The 19,925-nt window shown below is 46.4% G+C and overlaps 1 protein-coding gene and 1 long non-coding RNA gene across 2 annotated transcripts in view; both read right to left on the reverse strand.

Moving 5' to 3' along the window:
• Positions 1-1,053: 1,053 nt before the first annotated feature.
• Positions 1,054-16,700, reverse strand: LOC130277138 (transmembrane emp24 domain-containing protein 10-like). Its single transcript, XM_056527518.1, has 5 exons — positions 16,465-16,700; positions 10,877-10,997; positions 10,266-10,339; positions 8,020-8,146; positions 1,054-1,198 (listed from the first exon to the last, which is right to left on the reverse strand). The coding sequence occupies exons 1-5, from the start codon at positions 16,642-16,644 to the stop codon at positions 1,077-1,079; spliced, it is 624 nt and encodes a 207-aa protein (XP_056383493.1). The 5' UTR covers positions 16,645-16,700; the 3' UTR covers positions 1,054-1,076.
• Positions 16,701-19,569: 2,869 nt separating this feature from the next.
• LOC130277140 (uncharacterized) overlaps positions 19,570-19,925 on the reverse strand; it is a 62,099-nt gene continuing 61,743 nt past the window's right edge. The window contains exon 3 of the long non-coding RNA XR_008845376.1: positions 19,570-19,650. This is a non-coding gene — a long non-coding RNA (uncharacterized LOC130277140). The remainder of the gene's footprint in view (positions 19,651-19,925) is intronic.

Genomic DNA, 19,925 nt, shown 5'->3' on the forward strand with positions numbered 1-19,925 from the left:
CTGTCTGACCACAGTGCTCTCTGCTGACACCTCTGTCCATGTCAGGAACTGTCCAGAGCAGGAGAGGTTTGCTCTGGGGGGGATTTGTTTTTGCTCTGGACAGTTCCTAAAATGGACAGAGGTGTCAGCAGAGAGCACTGTGGTCAGACAGAAAGGAACATAAAAAAGAAAAGAAACTTCCTCTGAAGCATGCAGCAGCTGATAAGTACTGGAAGGATAAAAAGGTTTTTAAATAGAAGTAATTTACAAATCTGTTTAAGGCTGGGATCACACAAGGTTTGTAGTGTACGGGTGTCTGATCCGGTTGGGAGGAGTGAAAACCGTCCGCAACCCCATTTATTTTAATGAGGCGACCGGAGTCAAACGCTGACCCCAGTCGGACCATTTTTGCCCCGTACACTGTTCTCTAACCAGTGGGAAAACCGCATACGGGGCAAAAAGAAGTCCGGTCGCCTCATTGAAATAAATGGGGTTCCGGCTGGTTTTCGCTCCTCCCAACCGAATCCGGCACCCGTACACTACAAACGTAGTGTGAACCGATCCTAACTTTCTGGCACCAGTTGATTTAAAAAAAATTAAAAATTAAATTCCAGTGGAGTACCCCTTCAAGCATGTTGGGAAGTGTCATCCACGTCACGTGGCACCCTGCCTAGAAATACACTGGGCATATGACACTAGTGTTTGTTGCAGTGGAGTATGCAGTCTAAGCCAGTGCTTCCCAACCAGGGTGCCTGCAGCTGTTGCAAAACTACAACCTCCAGCATGCCTGGACAGCCGTTGGCTGTCCAGGCATGCTGGGGGTTGTAGTTTTGCCACAGCTGCAGTTTCCAGCCTAATGGTGGTAAAAAGGCAACATAAACCATAAAACCTAGGATATTGTGATGTTGGTTGTTCCCAGATGAGTCTAAAAGATAAGAAGCAGAGAGAAGGCGTCTAGGCCCAGTGGAAACTACTCTGACGTGACACAACTCTCCCTTTTTTCTTTCCTGGTTTGCCACCATGCTTTACACACCTTTTACAGAAGAAAAAAAAAAAATTAAAGGACAAACACTATCGTTTTTAATATCTTTTTTTTATTACTCAATGAGTTTCTTTGACTTAAAAAATCTCCTCAGGTAAACCACTTGCCACATGGCGAGAGTAACAAGACAAAACATGGAGAAGGCGCTGAAGTACAGGACACGCAGGCTGGTCGATTCTGGGGGGGGGGGGGGGGGGGGGGGAAAGGGGGAAAAAAAACAAAAAAAAACAACTTAGTAATATAGCACTTGTCACACGTCCTCATCCTTCCTGCCCCTGTCAGGGCATATAGGAGATCATGCATCTCATGACGTCACGCCCCCTCCCATAGACTTGCATTGAGGGGGGCGGGGTGGGACATCACAGAGGGGGCGTGGCTATGATGTCATGAGTACCCCTTTAAATCTCGACTGTACATAACTATACGTCCAAAAAGCAGAAATAGGTAAACCCTTACCCCATTTGAAATAAGCTTATGTCATGTATAGGAGGTGCTCTTCCTCCAAAGTGATTGGTTATGTATGCTCTACTATGTGACCTATGAAGGGCAGGAAGGATGAGGATTAAGGATGTCGTATAAAAATAGAAGAAAAAAAAAAAAAAAGCCATACTTTCCAACCCCCAGTCTCACGGGGCACAGTCTGGTCACCCTTTATTCTGCGGAGCGCATGGACGCAGGACCTGTTGGCTTAGCCAATCATTGACCAAGATGCGACATGGCAGTGATTGGCTGAGCCGGCAGGTCCTGCAGCGAGTGCTCGTTTCAGAGCCAGGAAAAAAAACTGGATATTGGGCGACTAGACTGAGCTGAACGGTAGCTGCAGGGGACTGTGGTTAGGTAAGTATGGCACTTTATTTTTACACAGCCCCAGCAACATATGAGATTAATACCCAGAATACCCCTTCAGGGTACATTCAGACAAGCAGATCCACAGCGTATTTTACACTGCGGATCAGCCGATGAAGGACTGCTACAGGGTGCCTTTAGATGTGCCTGCTCGAAACGGCAATACGCCGCTATGAGCAGACGTACACTGCGATGTGGGGGTCGCCGCGTGCATGCGCAGTATACTCGCACATCGCGGCTGCTCTCTGCCTAGCTCAGGGAGCAGAGTCAGCGGCCGCGATCTGTGCGAGTACACCGCTCATGCCCAGCGACTCACACATCGCAGCAGTGCGTCTGCTCGTAGAGGCGTAGTGTCGCTCCGAGCAGGCACATCTAAAGGCACCCTGTATCGGGCCTTTGGCGGCAGATCCAAAATACGCTGTAGATCCGCTCATCTGAACGTACCCTTAAAGTGGTACTCCAGTGGAGTCAACTGGAGCCAGAAAGTTAAAACGATTTGTAAATTACTTCTATTAAAAAAAAAATCTTTACCCTTCCAGTACTTTTTAGCAGCTGTATGCTACAGAGGAAATTTTCTTTTTGAATTTCTTTTTTGTCTTGTCCACAGTGCTCTCTGCTGACACCTCTGTCCGTGTCAGGAACTGTCCAGAGAAGCATAGGTTTGCTATGTGGATTTTCTCCTGCTTTGGACAGTTCCTGATACGGGCATCAGGTGTCAGCAGAGAGCACTGTGGACGAGACAAAAAAGAGAAATTCAAAAAGAAAAAGAATTTCCTCTGTAGCATACAGCTGCTAAAAAGTACTGGAAGGGTAAAGATTTTTTTTTTTTAATAGAAGTAATTTACAAATCGGTTTAACTTTCTGGCTCCAGTTGATTTAAAAATAAATAAATAATAGTTTTCCACCGGAGTACCCCTTTAAAGGCTAAGATGCACATATCCAGAAGATGTACAATTCAGTTACAAAAGAGCAAAATTGAGCGTACAGTACTCTCCAACACACCTTCTATTGTGGAATACATCGTCCATGCTGCACACTAACTTTAGCACCACCTAGTGGCAGGAGGGGTATTAGAAACCAGATTTCTGCTGTTGGCCCCACAAGATCTATTACTGTATGCAGTTGTTTTTCTACTCAATAGTTAAAAAGGCGCTGCCACAGATTAGTAAAAGATGGCTGCTTCCAGAAACAGCGCCACATCTGTTTGTGGGATGTGTGTGGTATTGCAGCTCAGCACGAGTGAAGTGACTGGAACAGAGCTACAATATCCAACCCAACCTGTGGATAGACGTGCCATTTTTTTTCCATAAAAAATTTTTTTTTTCATGAAAGAAATTTAATTTTTTTTATCCCTTAAGGACGCAGGGCTTTTCTGTATTTGCATTTTTTTCCCCTCATCACCTTCTAAAAATTATAATGCTTTCAGTTTTGCACCTACAGACCCATATGAGGGCATATTTTTTGCGCCACCAATTGTACTTTAATGACATTTTGGCGAAACCAGAAAAAAAAAATATATATTTGTGGGGCAAAATTGAAAAAAAAAAAAAGCCATTTTGTAACTTTTGGGGGTTTCCGATTCTTCGCAGTGCACTTTTCAGGAAAAACAACACCCTATCTTTATTCTGTAGGTCCATACGGTTACAAGGATACCTAATTTATATAGGTTTTATTTAATTTTACTACTTTAAAAAAAATTATAACTACATGCACCAAAATTAGTATGTGTAAAATTGCCATCTTCGTATAAGGGATGGGTCAGGGCTAATTTTTTGCGCCGTGATCCAATTTTTATCGGTACCATTTTTGTTTTGATGGGACTTTTTGGATCGCTTTTTATAAAAAAAAACTTTTAGGGTATACAAATTAACAAAAAATATGCAATTTTGGACTTTTTTGGCATTTTTTTACGCATATGCCATTGACTGTGCGGTTTTACATTATATTTTTATAGTTCGGACATTTACGCACGCGGCGATACCACATATGTTATTTTTATTTACATTATTTTTTTATGGGAATAGGGGGGAGATTCAAACTTTTATTAGGGAAGGGGTTAAATCACATTTATTAACAATTTTTTTTTTTTTTACACTTTTTTTTTTTTTGCAATGTTATAGCTCCCATAGGGGACTATAACATGCAGTACATTGATTGCAGACACTGATCAATGCTATGCCATAGCACTGCATTGATCAGTGTTATCGGTGCTCTGCTGCTCCAGCCTGGATCTCAGGCATGGAGCAGCAGAGCGACGATCGGACGGCAGGAGACAAGATAAGAAGCCTTCCGCTGTCCTCTCAGCTGTTCGGAACACCGCAATTTCACCGCGGCGATCCCGAACAGCCCGAGCTAACCGGCAATGCTTTTCTCTAGTTTTAGACGCTGCAGTCAACTTTGATAGTGGCGTCTAAAGGGTTAAAAGGGGTATTCCAGGCCAAAACTTTCTTTTTTTTTTTTATATATATATATCTCAACTGGCTCCGGAAAGTTAAACAGATATGTAAATTACTTCTATTAAAAAAATCTTAATCCTTCCAATAGTTATTAGCTTCTGAAGTTGAGTTGTAGTTTTCTGTCTAACTGCTCTGTGATGACTCACGTTCCGGGAGCTGTGCAGTTCCTATGGGGGTATTCTCCCATCATGCACAGCTCCCGGGACGTGACATCATCATTGAGCAGTTAGACAGAAAACTTCAGAAGCTAATAACTATTGGAAGGATTAAGATTTTTTAATAGAAGTAATTTACAAATCTGTTTAACTTTCCAGAGCCAGTTGATATATATAAAAAAAAAAAAAAAAATTTTGGCCTGGAATACCCCTTTAACCCCTTAAGGACTCAGCCCATTTTGGCCTTAAGGACTCAGACAATTTCATTTTTACGTTTTCATTTTTTCCTCCTCGCCTTCTAAAAATCATAACTCTTTTATATTTTCATCCACAGACTAGTATGAGGGCTTGTTTTTTGCGCGACCAGTTGTCCTTTGTAATGACATCACTCATTATATCATAAAATGTATGGCGCAACCAAAAAACACTATTTTTGTGGGGAAATTAAAACGAAAAACGCAATTTTGCTAATTTTGGAAGGTTTTGTTTTCACGCCGTACAATTTCTGGTAAAAATGACATGTGTTCTTTATTCTGAGGGTCAATACGATTAAAATGATACCCATTATTATATACTTTTATATTATTGTTGCGCTTAAAAAAAATCACAAACTTTTTAACCAAATTAGTACGTTTATAATCCCTTTATTTTGATGACCTATAACTTTTTTATTTTTCCGTATAAGCGGCGGTATGGGGGCTCATTTTTTGCGCCATGATCTGTACTTTTTTTTGATACCACATTTGTATATAAAAAACTTTTAATACATTTTTTATAATTTTTTTTTTAATAAAATGTATTAAAAAAGTAGGAATTTTGGACTTTTTTAATTTTTTTTCGTTCACGCCGTTCACCGTACGGGATCATTAACATTTTATTTTAATAGTTCGGACATTTACGCACGCGGCAATACCAAATATGTCTATAAAAAATGTTTTTTACGCTTTTTGGGGGTAAAATAGGAAAAAACGGACGTTTTACTTTTTTATTGGGGGAGGGGATTTTTCACTTTTTTTTTACTTTTACTTTTACATTTTTTTACATTTTTTTTTACACTTGAATAGTCCCCATAGGGGACTATTCATAGCAATACCATGATTGCTAATACTGATCTGTTCTATGTATAGGACATAGAACAGATCAGTATTATCGGTCATCTCCTGCTCTGGTCTGCTCGATCACAGACCAGAGCAGGAGACGCCGGGAGCCGCACGGAGGAAGGTGAGGGGACCTCCGTGCGGCGTTATGAATGATCGGATCCCCGCAGCAGCGCTGCGGGCGATCCGATCGTTCATTTTAATCGCGAACTCCCGCAGATGCCGGGATCTGTATTGATCCCGGCACCTGAGGGGTTAATGGCGGACGCCCGCGAGATCGCGGGCGTCGGCCATTGCCGGCGGGTCCCTGGCTGCGATCAGCAGCCGGGATCAGCCGCGCATGACACGGGCATCGCTCCGATGCCCGCGGTTATGCTTAGGACGTAAATGTACGTCCTGGTGCGTTAAGTACCACCTCACCAGGACGTACATTTACGTCCTGCGTCCTTAAGGGGTTAATACCAGATATCACCCCGATCGGCGATGCCCAGCATTAACCACGGGTATTGGCTGCTGATAGCAACTGGGACCTGCCGGGTATGAAGCACGCTCAGCTGCTGAGCGCGCTTCACATAACTGGAGCCGGCCACAAGCATTTTCCAAACAGTGTCTCTAGCTGTTGCAAAACTACAACTCCCAGCATGCCCGGACAGCCGTTGGCTGTCCGGGCATGCTGGAAGTTGTAGTTTTGCAACAGCTGGAGGCACACTGTATGGAAAGCACTGCTTTAAGGCGTCATAGCTGTGCGGGATTAATACTACTAAGGCTCCACATGGCACCTATAGGATCCGTTTCCATTGTTTTGACAGAACTGCTAATGGAGGCCTAGACCGGCAGCACCTTTAGTTCTGAGATAAGCTACTGCCTCCTCTGGCAGCAGCTTAACCCTTCTCTCTCAATTCAGAACACAAGAACGCTTAGCCGAGCTAAGTATTAACCCCTTAAGGATGCAGGTTTTTTTTTTCCCCTTCATTTTTGCACTTAATATTTTTAGAAGGTGAGGTTGAAAAAAAATAAAAAGAAATAAACAACGCTTTAAAAATTTTCCACCTACAGACCCATATGAGGGCATGTTTTTTTTTTTAATTCTTTTTTGCCCTACCAATTTTACTTGATGTCATTTCACCACGAAATCTATGGCGAAAAAACACAAAACACATTTTTGGGGCAAAATTGAAAAAAATAAATAAAAGTTTTGTAAAATTAGGGGGCTTAAGATTCTGCCGCAGTAAAAACATTTCAGTTAAAATTACACCTTAATTCTCAAGGTCCGTATAAGGTTAAAATTACACCCAACTTATATAGGTTTTATTTTGTTTTGCTTCTTTTAAAAAATTATAAACTTTTTGAACAAAAATGTGCATGGTTTTTTACATTATTTTTATTTAGTCCCCATAGGGGACTATTACATGAAATCCTTGGATTGCATACACTGATCAATGCTTTGCCATAGCATTGATCTGTGTTATCGGTGCTCCATTGCTCCAGCCTACCATGGTTGACTGGAGCTTCAGAGCAACGACCGGACGGCGAGGAGGCAGGTAAGGGCAGTTTCACCGCAGTGTTCCTGATCAGCAATGCTGAGCAGCCAGGATCTGAGCACCGCGATCTAAGGGGTTAATGCCAGGCATCGGTGATGTCCGGCATTAGCCACGGGTGCCAGCAGTTTATAGTCGCTGGGACATCCCGCTATGACGCGCTCATCTCCAGAGTCATAGAAGGTAAGCGGGCACAGGACGTATATATACAGTGGTCCCTCAAGTTACAATATCGGTTCCAGGACGACCATTGTATGTTGAAACCATTGTAAGTTGAGACCATAACTCTATGGAAACCTGGTAATTGGATCTGAAGCCACCAAAATGTCATCCAAAAATAGGAAAAGGTGAGGAATAAACAAAAACCAGTAGATAACTAATATAGATAAAGCAAATCCTTACATATAAAAGTAATAAAGATCTGCTCGGCGCTGTAAATCACTGTCTATGTAGAGGACAGGAGCTTCTTCAGGGTCCTGTACAGAACACAGTGTCCTAAAAAAGTAAAATGGAGCCGCCCTTACTTGGTGTCCAAAGGAGCAGCTAACCCTGGTACAGGTAAAGAGTAGTACAGAACATGTAATATCTCCCTGTACTGTAGGGGGCACTACGAGACAGCCAGTCAGTGCATACACTTCAGTAATACAGGGGTTTTAACAGTGAATGCCCATTCTGATTGGTCGGTTCTTCCAGCTATTGACAGGTTTCGCAGATCTGGACTGTCTGTAGCATTGTATGTTGAGTTTGGTTTCAAGTTACAATGGTCCAGAAAAGACAATTGTATGTTGAGGCCATTGTAAGTGGAGGGGGTCACTGTATGCCCTTCATCCTTAAGGAGTTAATGTGTATGAAGGGATGGTGACCAGTAGATGTGTACGGCCGGCTTTAGTATTTTACGTCACTCACCATTTGTGTCCTGCATCTCTTCTTCTCTTTTCTTCATGTAAGTAAAGTCTTTAACAATAGAGTCGGTCAAGTCTTCTAGGCGCCTTAACTCCACCTCCAGGGGCTTCAGCTTCTCTGCCTTAGCCAGCTAAAAGAAGACGGACACCATCAAACTTCTACATGGCAATATCCATCTTTATCCAGGAATAGAATACCAGAGATAACTTCATAAAAAAAAAAAAACAGCGCCACACCTGTCCTCAGGTTGTTTGTGGTATTACAACATGGCTTCATTTACTTTAATGGAACAGAGTTGCAATACCACGCCCAACCTGAGGACAGGCATGGCGCTGTCTTAGGAAGATGTCAGTTGATTTTTCTTATCCTGGATACCCCTAAAATGTCAGGTATGCCTGTTCCCGGCCACTACCTCCAGCTAAGAAGCAGATGTCCGTGTCTTAGGTGGAGTATATACACTGCTCAAAAATATAAAGGGAACACTTACACAACACAATGTAACTCCAATGAATTATCAGCTGCGCTGTCCCCACATCATGTCACCGCAAGCGCTCCTCTGATCATCCTCCTATGAGTTGCGAGCCGCCGGAGCTAGAAATCTGTACTGTACTACAAATAACGTTTCCCGGGCTCTGCTACCGTCTTCACTGTCCTTGCTGTTTCCTTGGGACGGGAAAGTCACAGAGCCGCCAGCCTATCATCGGCCGGGCAGGACATCGCTGCGGCCGGCGATAGGCTGACGGCTCTGTGACGTTCCCATCCCGAGGGCCACAGCGGAGGGACCGTGAGGCCGGGAACTGGGAACGTTGGAAGATGAGTTAAAGTTTATTTTATTTTTGCAGCCCGGGCAACATTATTTGTAGTACAGTACAGATTTCTAGCGCCAGCAGGCCGCAACTCATAGGAGGATGAGCATAGGAGCACTTGCGGGTGACATGACGTGGGGACAGATGTGGGGACAGCGCAGCTGATAATTCATTGGGGGGGGGGGGGGGCAGAAGAAAAGCAGAATAGCTCTCGCAGGTCACATATGATTAGTTACCCGATTTGGGGACAGCGCGCTGCGGCAGATAATTCACTCATTCGAGAGGGAGAGGGGCGCAACCGGTAGATAATTCACTCATTCGAGAGGGAGAGGGGCGCAACCGGTATTGCGGTATGGGCAAAATTCATATCGTGCAGGAAAAAAATAAATAAATTAGGTATTCAGCATGAACCGGTATATCGCCCAGCACTAGTATGAGGGCCCGACGTACACAGCCCAACACCGTGCAGGACGTTTGGCATTTGCCAGAAAACACCAAGATTGGCAAATTCGCCACTGGCGCCCTGTGCTCTTTACAGATGAAAGCAGGTTCACACTGAGCACATGTGACAGACGTCACAGAGTCTGGAGACGCTGTGGAGAACGTTCTGCTGCCTGCAACATCCTCCAGCATGATCGGATTGGTGGTGGGTCAGTAATGGTGTGGGGTGGCATTTCTTTTGGGGGCCGCACAGCCCTCCATGTGCTTGCCAAAGGTAGCCTGACTGCCATTAGGTACCCAGATGAGATCCTCAGACCCCTTGTGAGACCATATGCTGGTGTGGTTGGCCCTGGGTTCCTCCTAATGCAAGACAATGCTAGACCTCATGTGGCTGGAGTGTGTCAGCAGTTCCTGCAAGAGGAAGGCATTGATGTTATGGACTGGCCCACCCGTTCCCCAGACCTGAATCCGATTGAGCACATCTGGGACATCATGTCTCGCTCCATCCACCAACGCCACGTTGCACCACAGACTGTCCAGGAGTTGGCGGATGCTTTAGTCCAGGTCTGGGAGGACATCCCTCAGGAGACCATCCGCCTCCTCATCAGGAGCATGCCCAGGCATTGTAGGGAGGTCATACGGGCACGTGGAGGCCACACACACTACTGAGCCTCATTATGACTTGTTTTAAGGACATTACATAAAGTTGGATCAGCCTGTAGTGCGGTTTTCCACTTTGATTTTGAGTGTGACTCCATATCCAGACCTCCATGGGTTGATAAATTTGATTTCCATTGATAATGTTTGTGTGATTTTGTTGTCAGCCCATTCAACTATGTAAAGACGAAAGTATTTCATACGATTAGTTCATTAATTCAGATCTAGGATGTGTTATCTTAGTGTTGTTCCCTTTCTTTGTTTGAGCAGTGTATTATTACTGCATAATATTATGACGTTCTATGCAAAGGAGATACATTTTGGAAATAAATGGCAGACACTTACATCTTCATAGTTCTTCGCTTCCACGCCATGCTTAACATTGAGGACAACTAACTGATCCGGAGACCGCACTGCACCTAGGGGGGAGGAAACCCACGAATGTTAAAGGGGTTGTCTGGCAAAAGAAACAACCTGTGTATGGTGTCAAATTATAATAAAGCAACTTACTAATATAATATTATTAGCCATAGTGCATAGATCTGGCATTGTGGCATCATGTCACAGGCTGTAAAAGCAGTCTGCTCCGTCCCTCCTCTCCACAAGTAATGTGAATGGGGGAGCTGATATTACTGCTCATTAGATAAGGCAGCAGGGAGTCCGTTCTCAGTCATTTCCATCAGAACAAGCTCCCTGCTGCCTTATCTAATGAGCAGTAAAACCAGCCTTTGCATCACTGGTCTGCCTGCTTTGAAAGCCTGTGAAGTCACAGGTTTCAAGGAAGAGAGCACAACTGATATATAATGTTATTAGCCATAGTGATCTTCTAGAAGTAAGTTGCTTTATTATACTTTTTGACACCAAACACAGGTTGATTCTTTTGCCACACAACCCCTTTTAAGTACATCAACAAGGGGAGACACAGAGTTCATTCTCCTCTATCCGATATAACTTACCGTCGGAGGCGGAGCTCTCGAAGCAAACCTCATACACTTCATAGTCGTCAGTGGTGAAGGCAAATTTGCCTTTCTTGGCCTCTTCTTTAGAAAACAAAATATGTCCTGCCGAATCTGTGACCTGCAAGACAATGGGGAGAACTATTAGGACACTTTATTCATTGCATATCAAATCTGCGCAGCAGGAAATACACAAAGGGTTACCCTGTGTGTTCAGTGAGGTTCGGAGGCCTCCAAATCTCACTCAACACACAGGCCAGATAGCCCAGTGTATATGCCAATTGGAGAATTTGCAGCATATTTACCCTTAGGGTAGGGTCACACATGCCGTATTTTGCTGCTGGGTATTTTCTTACCCGTTGAAGTAAATAGGTAGCAAAATACGCAGCAGATTTTGCTACACATCGACTTCAGTGGACAGGAAAATATGCAGCAGCCAGATCTTAACTTGTCCAGTACTTATGAGCTGCTGTATGCTCCACAGGAAGTTCTTTTCTTTTTGAATTTCCTTTCTGTCTGACAGAATCCCCCATAAGCAAACCTCTCCTGCTCCAGACAGTTCCTAAAATGGACAGAGGTGTCAACAAAGAGCACTGTGGTCAGACAGGAAGGAAATTAAAAATGAAAAGAACATACAGGAGCATACAGCAGCTGATAAGTACTGGAAGAGTTAAGATTTTTAAATAGAAGTAATTTACAAATCTGTTTAACTTTCTGGTAACCGGTGATTAAAAAAAAATAAATAATTCCTGGAGAGTACCCCTTGAATATAAAATTACCCACCAAAGGGTTAATATAGTGGCATACTGTGTGACCAGCAGACACAAACGTCTGGCAGCGTCTCAGCCATAGTGACGTCACTATTTTTAGGAACGAGGCTCTTTTTTTGGCTTGACACCCGTACTGGGCTTAGACATCGCCAGTTGGACTGTACCACTGCTCTCCCGGGGAACAACACACCTGCCGTGGATGGTAACCATTATTATATACACAGAGACCATAGGCTGGTACCATTGTGCGTTCATTGCAGGCGGATTTATGATTGCTGGTCATACAGTATCCCACTATATTAACCCTTTGGTGGGTAATTTATATTAAAAGATGTTTTACTTACCTCCGATTTACAGACTTTCTACCTGTGGTTGGATGGATTGACAACCCCTATTGGAAAAAGCTGACAAAAACCTAGGCTCCACCATGAAATTCTGAGTTACCATGGCGACCTGGGATTTGTCGAGCCCCAATACAGGTTCCCTTTAAACCAGTCTAGCGAGCCTTATAGGAGTTGTCCATGGAGATTACCACACCCGATCTGATCCTGGGCGTAGGGAGACAAGTGCAGGCGGGTGTTGTTCCCTGCGCGTCACGTGTCCACAGGAGGTCGCTACACGTCACTACATGTCGTGTGTATATATATGTATATACATAATGTGTAGTGATCTCCTGTATATGTGTGTACACACACACACAGTGGATCACTAAACAGATACACACTGGATCACTACACAACATTTGTATACACTGGATCAGTACATGTCATACATATACACTCTGGATCACTACACATAATTTGTATATACTGAATCACCACACGTCCCATGTATATATACACATACACTGGATCACCACACGTTATATATATATATATATATATATATATATATATATATATATATATATACATACACACACACTGGATCACCACCCGTCCCATGTATATATATACTGGGTCACCACCCGTCCCATGTATATATATACTGGGTCACCACCCGTCCCATGTATACACTGGGTCACCACCCGTCCCATGTATACACTGGGTCACCACCCGTCCCATGTATACACTGGGTCACCACCCGTCCCATGTATACACTGGGTCACCACCCGTCCCATGTATACACTGGGTCACCACCCGTCCCATGTATACACTGGGTCACCACCCGTCCCATGTATACACTGGGTCACCACCCGTCCCATGTATACACTGGGTCACCACCCGTCCCATGTATACACTGGGTCACCACCCGTCCCATGTATACACTGGGTCACCACCCGTCCCATGTATACACTGGGTCACCACCCGTCCCATGTATACACTGGGTCACCACCCGTCCCATGTATACACTGGGTCACCACCCGTCCCATGTATACACTGGGTCACCACCCGTCCCATGTATACACTGGGTCACCACCCGTCCCATGTATACACTGGGTCACCACCCGTCCCATGTATACACTGGGTCACCACCCGTCCCATGTATACACTGGGTCACCACCCGTCCCATGTATACACTGGGTCACCACCCGTCCCATGTATACACTGGGTCACCACCCGTCCCATGTATACACTGGGTCACCACCCGTCCCATGTATACACTGGGTCACCACCCGTCCCATGTATACACTGGGTCACCACCCGTCCCATGTATACACTGGGTCACCACCCGTCCCATGTATACACTGGGTCACCACCCGTCCCATGTATACACTGGGTCACCACCCGTCCCATGTATACACTGGGTCACCACCCGTCCCATGTATACACTGGGTCACCACCCGTCCCATGTATACACTGGGTCACCACCCGTCCCATGTATACACTGGGTCACCACCCGTCCCATGTATACACTGGGTCACCACCCGTCCCATGTATACACTGGGTCACCACCCGTCCCATGTATACACTGGGTCACCACCCGTCCCATGTATACACTGGGTCACCACCCGTCCCATGTATACACTGGGTCACCACCCGTCCCATGTATACACTGGGTCACCACCCGTCCCATGTATACACTGGGTCACCACCCGTCCCATGTATACACTGGGTCACCACCCGTCCCATGTATACACTGGGTCACCACCCGTCCCATGTATACACTGGGTCACCACCCGTCCCATGTATACACTGGGTCACCACCCGTCCCATGTATACACTGGGTCACCACCCGTCCCATGTATACACTGGGTCACCACCCGTCCCATGTATACACTGGGTCACCACCCGTCCCATGTATACACTGGGTCACCACCCGTCCCATGTATACACTGGGTCACCACCCGTCCCATGTATACACTGGGTCACCACCCGTCCCATGTATACACTGGGTCACCACCCGTCCCATGTATACACTGGGTCACCACCCGTCCCATGTATACACTGGGTCACCACCCGTCCCATGTATACACTGGGTCACCACCCGTCCCATGTATACACTGGGTCACCACCCGTCCCATGTATACACTGGGTCACCACCCGTCCCATGTATACACTGGGTCACCACCCGTCCCATGTATACACTGGGTCACCACCCGTCCCATGTATACACTGGGTCACCACCCGTCCCATGTATACACTGGGTCACCACCCGTCCCATGTATACACTGGGTCACCACCCGTCCCATGTATACACTGGGTCACCACCCGTCCCATGTATACACTGGGTCACCACCCGTCCCATGTATACACTGGGTCACCACCCGTCCCATGTATACACTGGGTCACCACCCGTCCCATGTATACACTGGGTCACCACCCGTCCCATGTATACACTGGGTCACCACCCGTCCCATGTATACACTGGGTCACCACCCGTCCCATGTATACACTGGGTCACCACCCGTCCCATGTATACACTGGGTCACCACCCGTCCCATGTATACACTGGGTCACCACCCGTCCCATGTATACACTGGGTCACCACCCGTCCCATGTATACACTGGGTCACCACCCGTCCCATGTATACACTGGGTCACCACCCGTCCCATGTATACACTGGGTCACCACCCGTCCCATGTATACACTGGGTCACCACCCGTCCCATGTATACACTGGGTCACCACCCGTCCCATGTATACACTGGGTCACCACCCGTCCCATGTATACACTGGGTCACCACCCGTCCCATGTATACACTGGGTCACCACCCGTCCCATGTATACACTGGGTCACCACCCGTCCCATGTATACACTGGGTCACCACCCGTCCCATGTATACACTGGGTCACCACCCGTCCCATGTATACACTGGGTCACCACCCGTCCCATGTATACACTGGGTCACCACCCGTCCCATGTATACACTGGGTCACCACCCGTCCCATGTATACACTGGGTCACCACCCGTCCCATGTATACACTGGGTCACCACCCGTCCCATGTATACACTGGGTCACCACCCGTCCCATGTATACACTGGGTCACCACCCGTCCCATGTATACACTGGGTCACCACCCGTCCCATGTATACACTGGGTCACCACCCGTCCCATGTATACACTGGGTCACCACCCGTCCCATGTATACACTGGGTCACCACCCGTCCCATGTATACACTGGATCACCACCCGTCCCATGTATACACTGGATCACCACACGTCCCATGTATACACTGGATCACCACACGTCCCATGTATACACTGGATCACCACACGTCCCATGTATACACTGGATCACCACACGTCCCATGTATACACTGGATCACCACACGTCCCATGTATACACTGGATCACCACACGTCCCATGTATACACTGGATCACCACACGTCCCATGTATACACTGGATCACCACACGTCCCATGTATACACTGGATCACCACACGTCCCATGTATACACTGGATCACCACACGTCCCATGTGTATACTGGATCACCACACGTCACCTGTGTATACTGGATCAATACACGTCCCATGTATACACTGGATCACCACACGTCCCATGTATACACTGGATCACCACACGTCCCATGTATACACTGGATCACCACACGTCCCATGTATACACTGGATCACCACACGTCCCATGTATATACTGGATCACCACACGTCCCATGTATACACTGGATCACCACACGTCACATGTATACACTGGATCACCACACGTCACATGTATACACTGGATCACCACACGTCACATGTATACACTGGATCACCACACGTCCCATGTATACACTGGATCACCACACGTCACATGTATATACTGGATCACCAAACGTCACTTGTGTATACTGGATCAATACACGTCCCATGTATATACTGGATCAATACACGTCCCATGTATATACTGGATCACCACACGTCCCATGTATATACTGGATCACCACACGTCCCATGTATATACTGGATCAATACACGTCCCATGTATATACTGGATCACCACACGTCCCATGTATATACTGGATAAATACACGTCCCATGTATATACTGGATCACTACACGTCCCATGTATACACTGGATCACTACACGTCACTTGTGTAAACTGGATCACCACACGTCACATGTATATACTGGATCACCACACGTCCCATGTATATACTGGATCACTACACGTCACATGTGTATACTGGATCACTAAACGTCACTTGTGTATACTGGATCACTACACGTCCCATGTATATACTGGATCAATACACGTCCCATGTATATACTGGATCACCACACGTCAGTTGTGTATACTGGATCACTACACGTCACTTGTGTATACTGGATCACCACACGTCCCATGTATATACTGGATCACTACACGTCCCATGTATATACTGGATCACCACACGTCACTTGTTCCTGTGGATTTAGTCCACGTCACTCACTTTTAGGTGTGTGATGGATCCGGGCACCTCGCCCGCCTCGTACTCCCCGGTCACCAGCACATCTTTATGGATCTCTTCCTTCAGACACTTCTTGCCGCCTGCCGGTAAGTAGAAGGAGATGGCGCCGGTGTAACCGGGCAACAAGGCGCACGAGCAGAGGAGCAGCACGAGCCCGACCATCACTACAGCCAGGGGGAGGAGAGGAACCGGAGAGGGCGTGGCCAGCAGCTGAGGGGCGGGGTCAGCACGGAGCGGCTCTCGCTAGGTGCATAGGGTCACGTGGAGCGGGCAGCGATAATGAGGCCGCTTTGTGAGTACGTGGTGAGGGGGCGGGGCCTGAGATGGAGGGGCGGGGCTGAGGACAGGTATTGGTATTAGGTGTGATGCTGCACTGTTAAAGGGGTATTCCTTACAAGCAAAATTATCATTCGGGGTCTGACTGGAGGACAGAGAAAAACATTCTCTTATACAGTGGTCTCCAAGCTGTGGACCTCCAGCTGTTGCAAAACTACAACTCCCAGCATGCCCGGACAGCCGTTGGCTGTCCGGGCATGCTGGGAGTTGTAGTTGTGCAACAGCTGGAGGTTCACAGCTTGGAGACCACTGCCCCCAATGAATGGACATGTATCTGATAATGAGGACTCGGTTTACTGTGCTACTTTATTTAAGCAGATGAGTGAACACTTGGTCACTGTCCCTTTAACCACTTCACAACACCTGACATACAGTCATGGCCATAAATGTTGGCACCTTTTGAATTTTTTTTAGAAAATGAAGTATTTCTCACAGAAAAGGATTGCAGTAACACATGTTTTGCTATACACATGTTTATTCCCTTTGTGTGTATTGGAACTAAACCAAAAAAAGGGACAAAAAAAGCAAATTGGACATAATGTCACCAAACTCCAAAAATGGGCTGGACAAAATTATTGGCACCCTTTCAAAATTGTGGGAAATTAAGATTGTTTCAAGCATGTGATGCTCCTTTATACCCACCTGGGGCAAGTAACAGGTGTGGGCAATATAAAAATCACACCTGAAAGCAGATAAAAAGGAGAGAAGTTCACTTAGTGTTTGCATTGTGTGTCTGTGTGTGCCACACTAAGCATGGACAACAGAAAGAGGAGAAGAGAACTGTGTGAGGACTTGAGAACCAAAATTGTGGAAAAATATCAACAATCTCAAGGTTACAAGTCCATCTCCAGAGATCTAGATTTGCCTTTGTCCACAGTGCGCAACATTATCAAGAAGTTTGCAACCCATGGCACTGTAGCTAATCTCCATGGGCGTGGACGGAAAAGAAAAATGTATGAAAGGTGTCAACGCAGGATAGTCCGGATGGTGGATAAGCAGCCCCAAACAAGTTCCATAGATATTCAAGCTGTCCTGCAGGCTCAGGGAGCATCAGTGTCAGCGAGAACTATCCATCCATATTTGAATGAATTGAAACACTATGGAGGAGACCCAGGAGGACCCCACTATGGAGGAGACCCAGGAGGACCCCACTATGGAGGAGACCCAGGAGGACCCCACTATGGAGGAGACCCAGGAGGACCCCACTATGGAGGAGACCCGGGAGGACCCCACTATGGAGGAGACCCAGGAGGACCCCACTATGGAGGAGACCCAGGAGGACCCCACTATGGAGGAGACCCAGGAGGACCCCACTATGGAGGAGACCCGGGAGGACCCCACTGCTGGCACAGAGACATAAAAAAGCAAGATTACATTTTGCCAAAATGAACTTGAGTAACCAAAATCCTTCTGGGAAAACATCTTGTGGACAGATGAGATAGATCTTTTTGGTAAAGCGCATAATTCTACTGTTTACCAAAAACAGAATGAGGCCTACAAAGAAAAGAACACAGTATCTACAGTGAAATATGGTGGAGGTTCAGTGATGTTTTAGGGTTGTTTTGCTGCCTCTGGCACTGGGGGCCTTGAATGTGTACAACGCATCATGACATCTGAGGATTACCAATGGATTTTGGGTCACACTGTACAGCCCAGTGTCAGAAAGCTGGGTTTGTGTCCGAGATCTTGGGTCTTTCAGCAGGACAATGACCCCAAACATGCATCCAAAAGCCCCCAGAAATGGATGGCAACAAAGTGCTGGAGAGTCCTGAAGTGGCAGCAATGAGTCCAGATCTAAATCCCATTGATCACCTGTGGAGAGATCTTAAAATTGCTGTTGGGAAAAGGCGCCTTCCAATAAGAGACCTGGAGCAGTTTGCAAAGGAAGAGTGGTCCAACATTCCGGCTGAGAGGTGTAAGAAGCTTATTGATGGTTATAGGAAGCAACTGATTTCACTTATTTTTTTCCAAAGGGTGTACAACCAAATATTATGTTAAGGGTGCCAATGATTTTGTCCAGACCATTTTTGGAGTTTGGTGACATTATGTCCAATTTGCTTTTTTTCCTCCCTTTTTTGGTTTAGTCCCAATACACACAAAGGGAATAAACGTGTGTATAGCAAAACATGTTACTGAGATCCTTTTCTGTGAGAAATACTTCATTTTCTAGAAAAATTTCAGGGGCGACAACATTTACGGCCATAACTGTATATACATCATGCAAATGCACGGTTACCATGATGCGAGCTCAGGAGCTGTGTTTGCTTCATAGACGGCGAGTATCGTGCAGCCAGGACTCACCGCTAAGGACAGCCAGGACTCACCGCTAAGGACAGCCAGGACTCACCGCTAAGGACAGCCAGGACTCACCGCTAAGGACAGCCAGGACTCACCGCTAAGGACAGCCAGGACTCACCGCTAAGGACAGCCAGGACTCACCGCTAAGGACAGCCAGGACTCACCGCTAAGGACAGCCAGGACTCACCGCTAAGGACAGCCAGGACTCACCGCTAAGGACAGCCAGGACTCACCGCTAAGGACAGCCAGGACTCACCGCTAAGGACAGCCAGGACTCACCACTAAGGTGGGACCTCAGTGTTCACGCTGATATCTGCCACCTAACCCTTTATTTGCCGTGGATCAATGTCAATCCTGGCATCTAAAAGTGAATAAGACAAGTGCCAGTGGGATTGGGCGTCTGATCAGGACCTCCATTTTGGCATTTGGAGGTAATTCTCCCGTTTACCTTTGTGCCGGCAATGGTCGCTCTTCTAATAGCCTAATTTTCTACACACAGGAGTGATGATAAGGAGGAGATTGCTGGAACATGATCTGTACAGAACAAGGAATCTCAGCTTATTATTCAGCCTAATAGATAGAATGAAAACATCAGTATTAGGCTGGGTTCACACTATGTTTTGTAACTACGGTTCCCGTATACGGCTGGGAGGAGGGGGGGCGGGGCTTAATCGTGGCGCCCGCACTCAGCCGTATAGGGGAACCGTATTTAATGTATATCTATGAGCCGACCGGAGTGAACCGCAGCCTTCGGTCGGCTGCTTTTTCGGCCGTATGCGGTTTCCCGACCGTAGGCAAAAACGTGGACG

This window comes from Hyla sarda, chromosome 6 (genome assembly GCF_029499605.1).
Source record: "Hyla sarda isolate aHylSar1 chromosome 6, aHylSar1.hap1, whole genome shotgun sequence".
NCBI lineage: Eukaryota > Metazoa > Chordata > Amphibia > Anura > Hylidae > Hyla > Hyla sarda.

Coding starts and splice junctions, on each gene's coding strand:
- LOC130277138 (XM_056527518.1), bottom strand. CDS start 16,644: ATGGTCGGGCTCGTGCTGCTCCTCTGCTCGTGCGCCTTGTTGCCCGGT. Junction 10,998..16,464: donor GATCCATCACACACCTAAAA/GTGAGTGACGTG, acceptor ATTGTCTTGCAG/GTCACAGATTCGGCAGGACA. Junction 10,340..10,876: donor CGAGAGCTCCGCCTCCGACG/GTAAGTTATATC, acceptor CCTCCCCCCTAG/GTGCAGTGCGGTCTCCGGAT.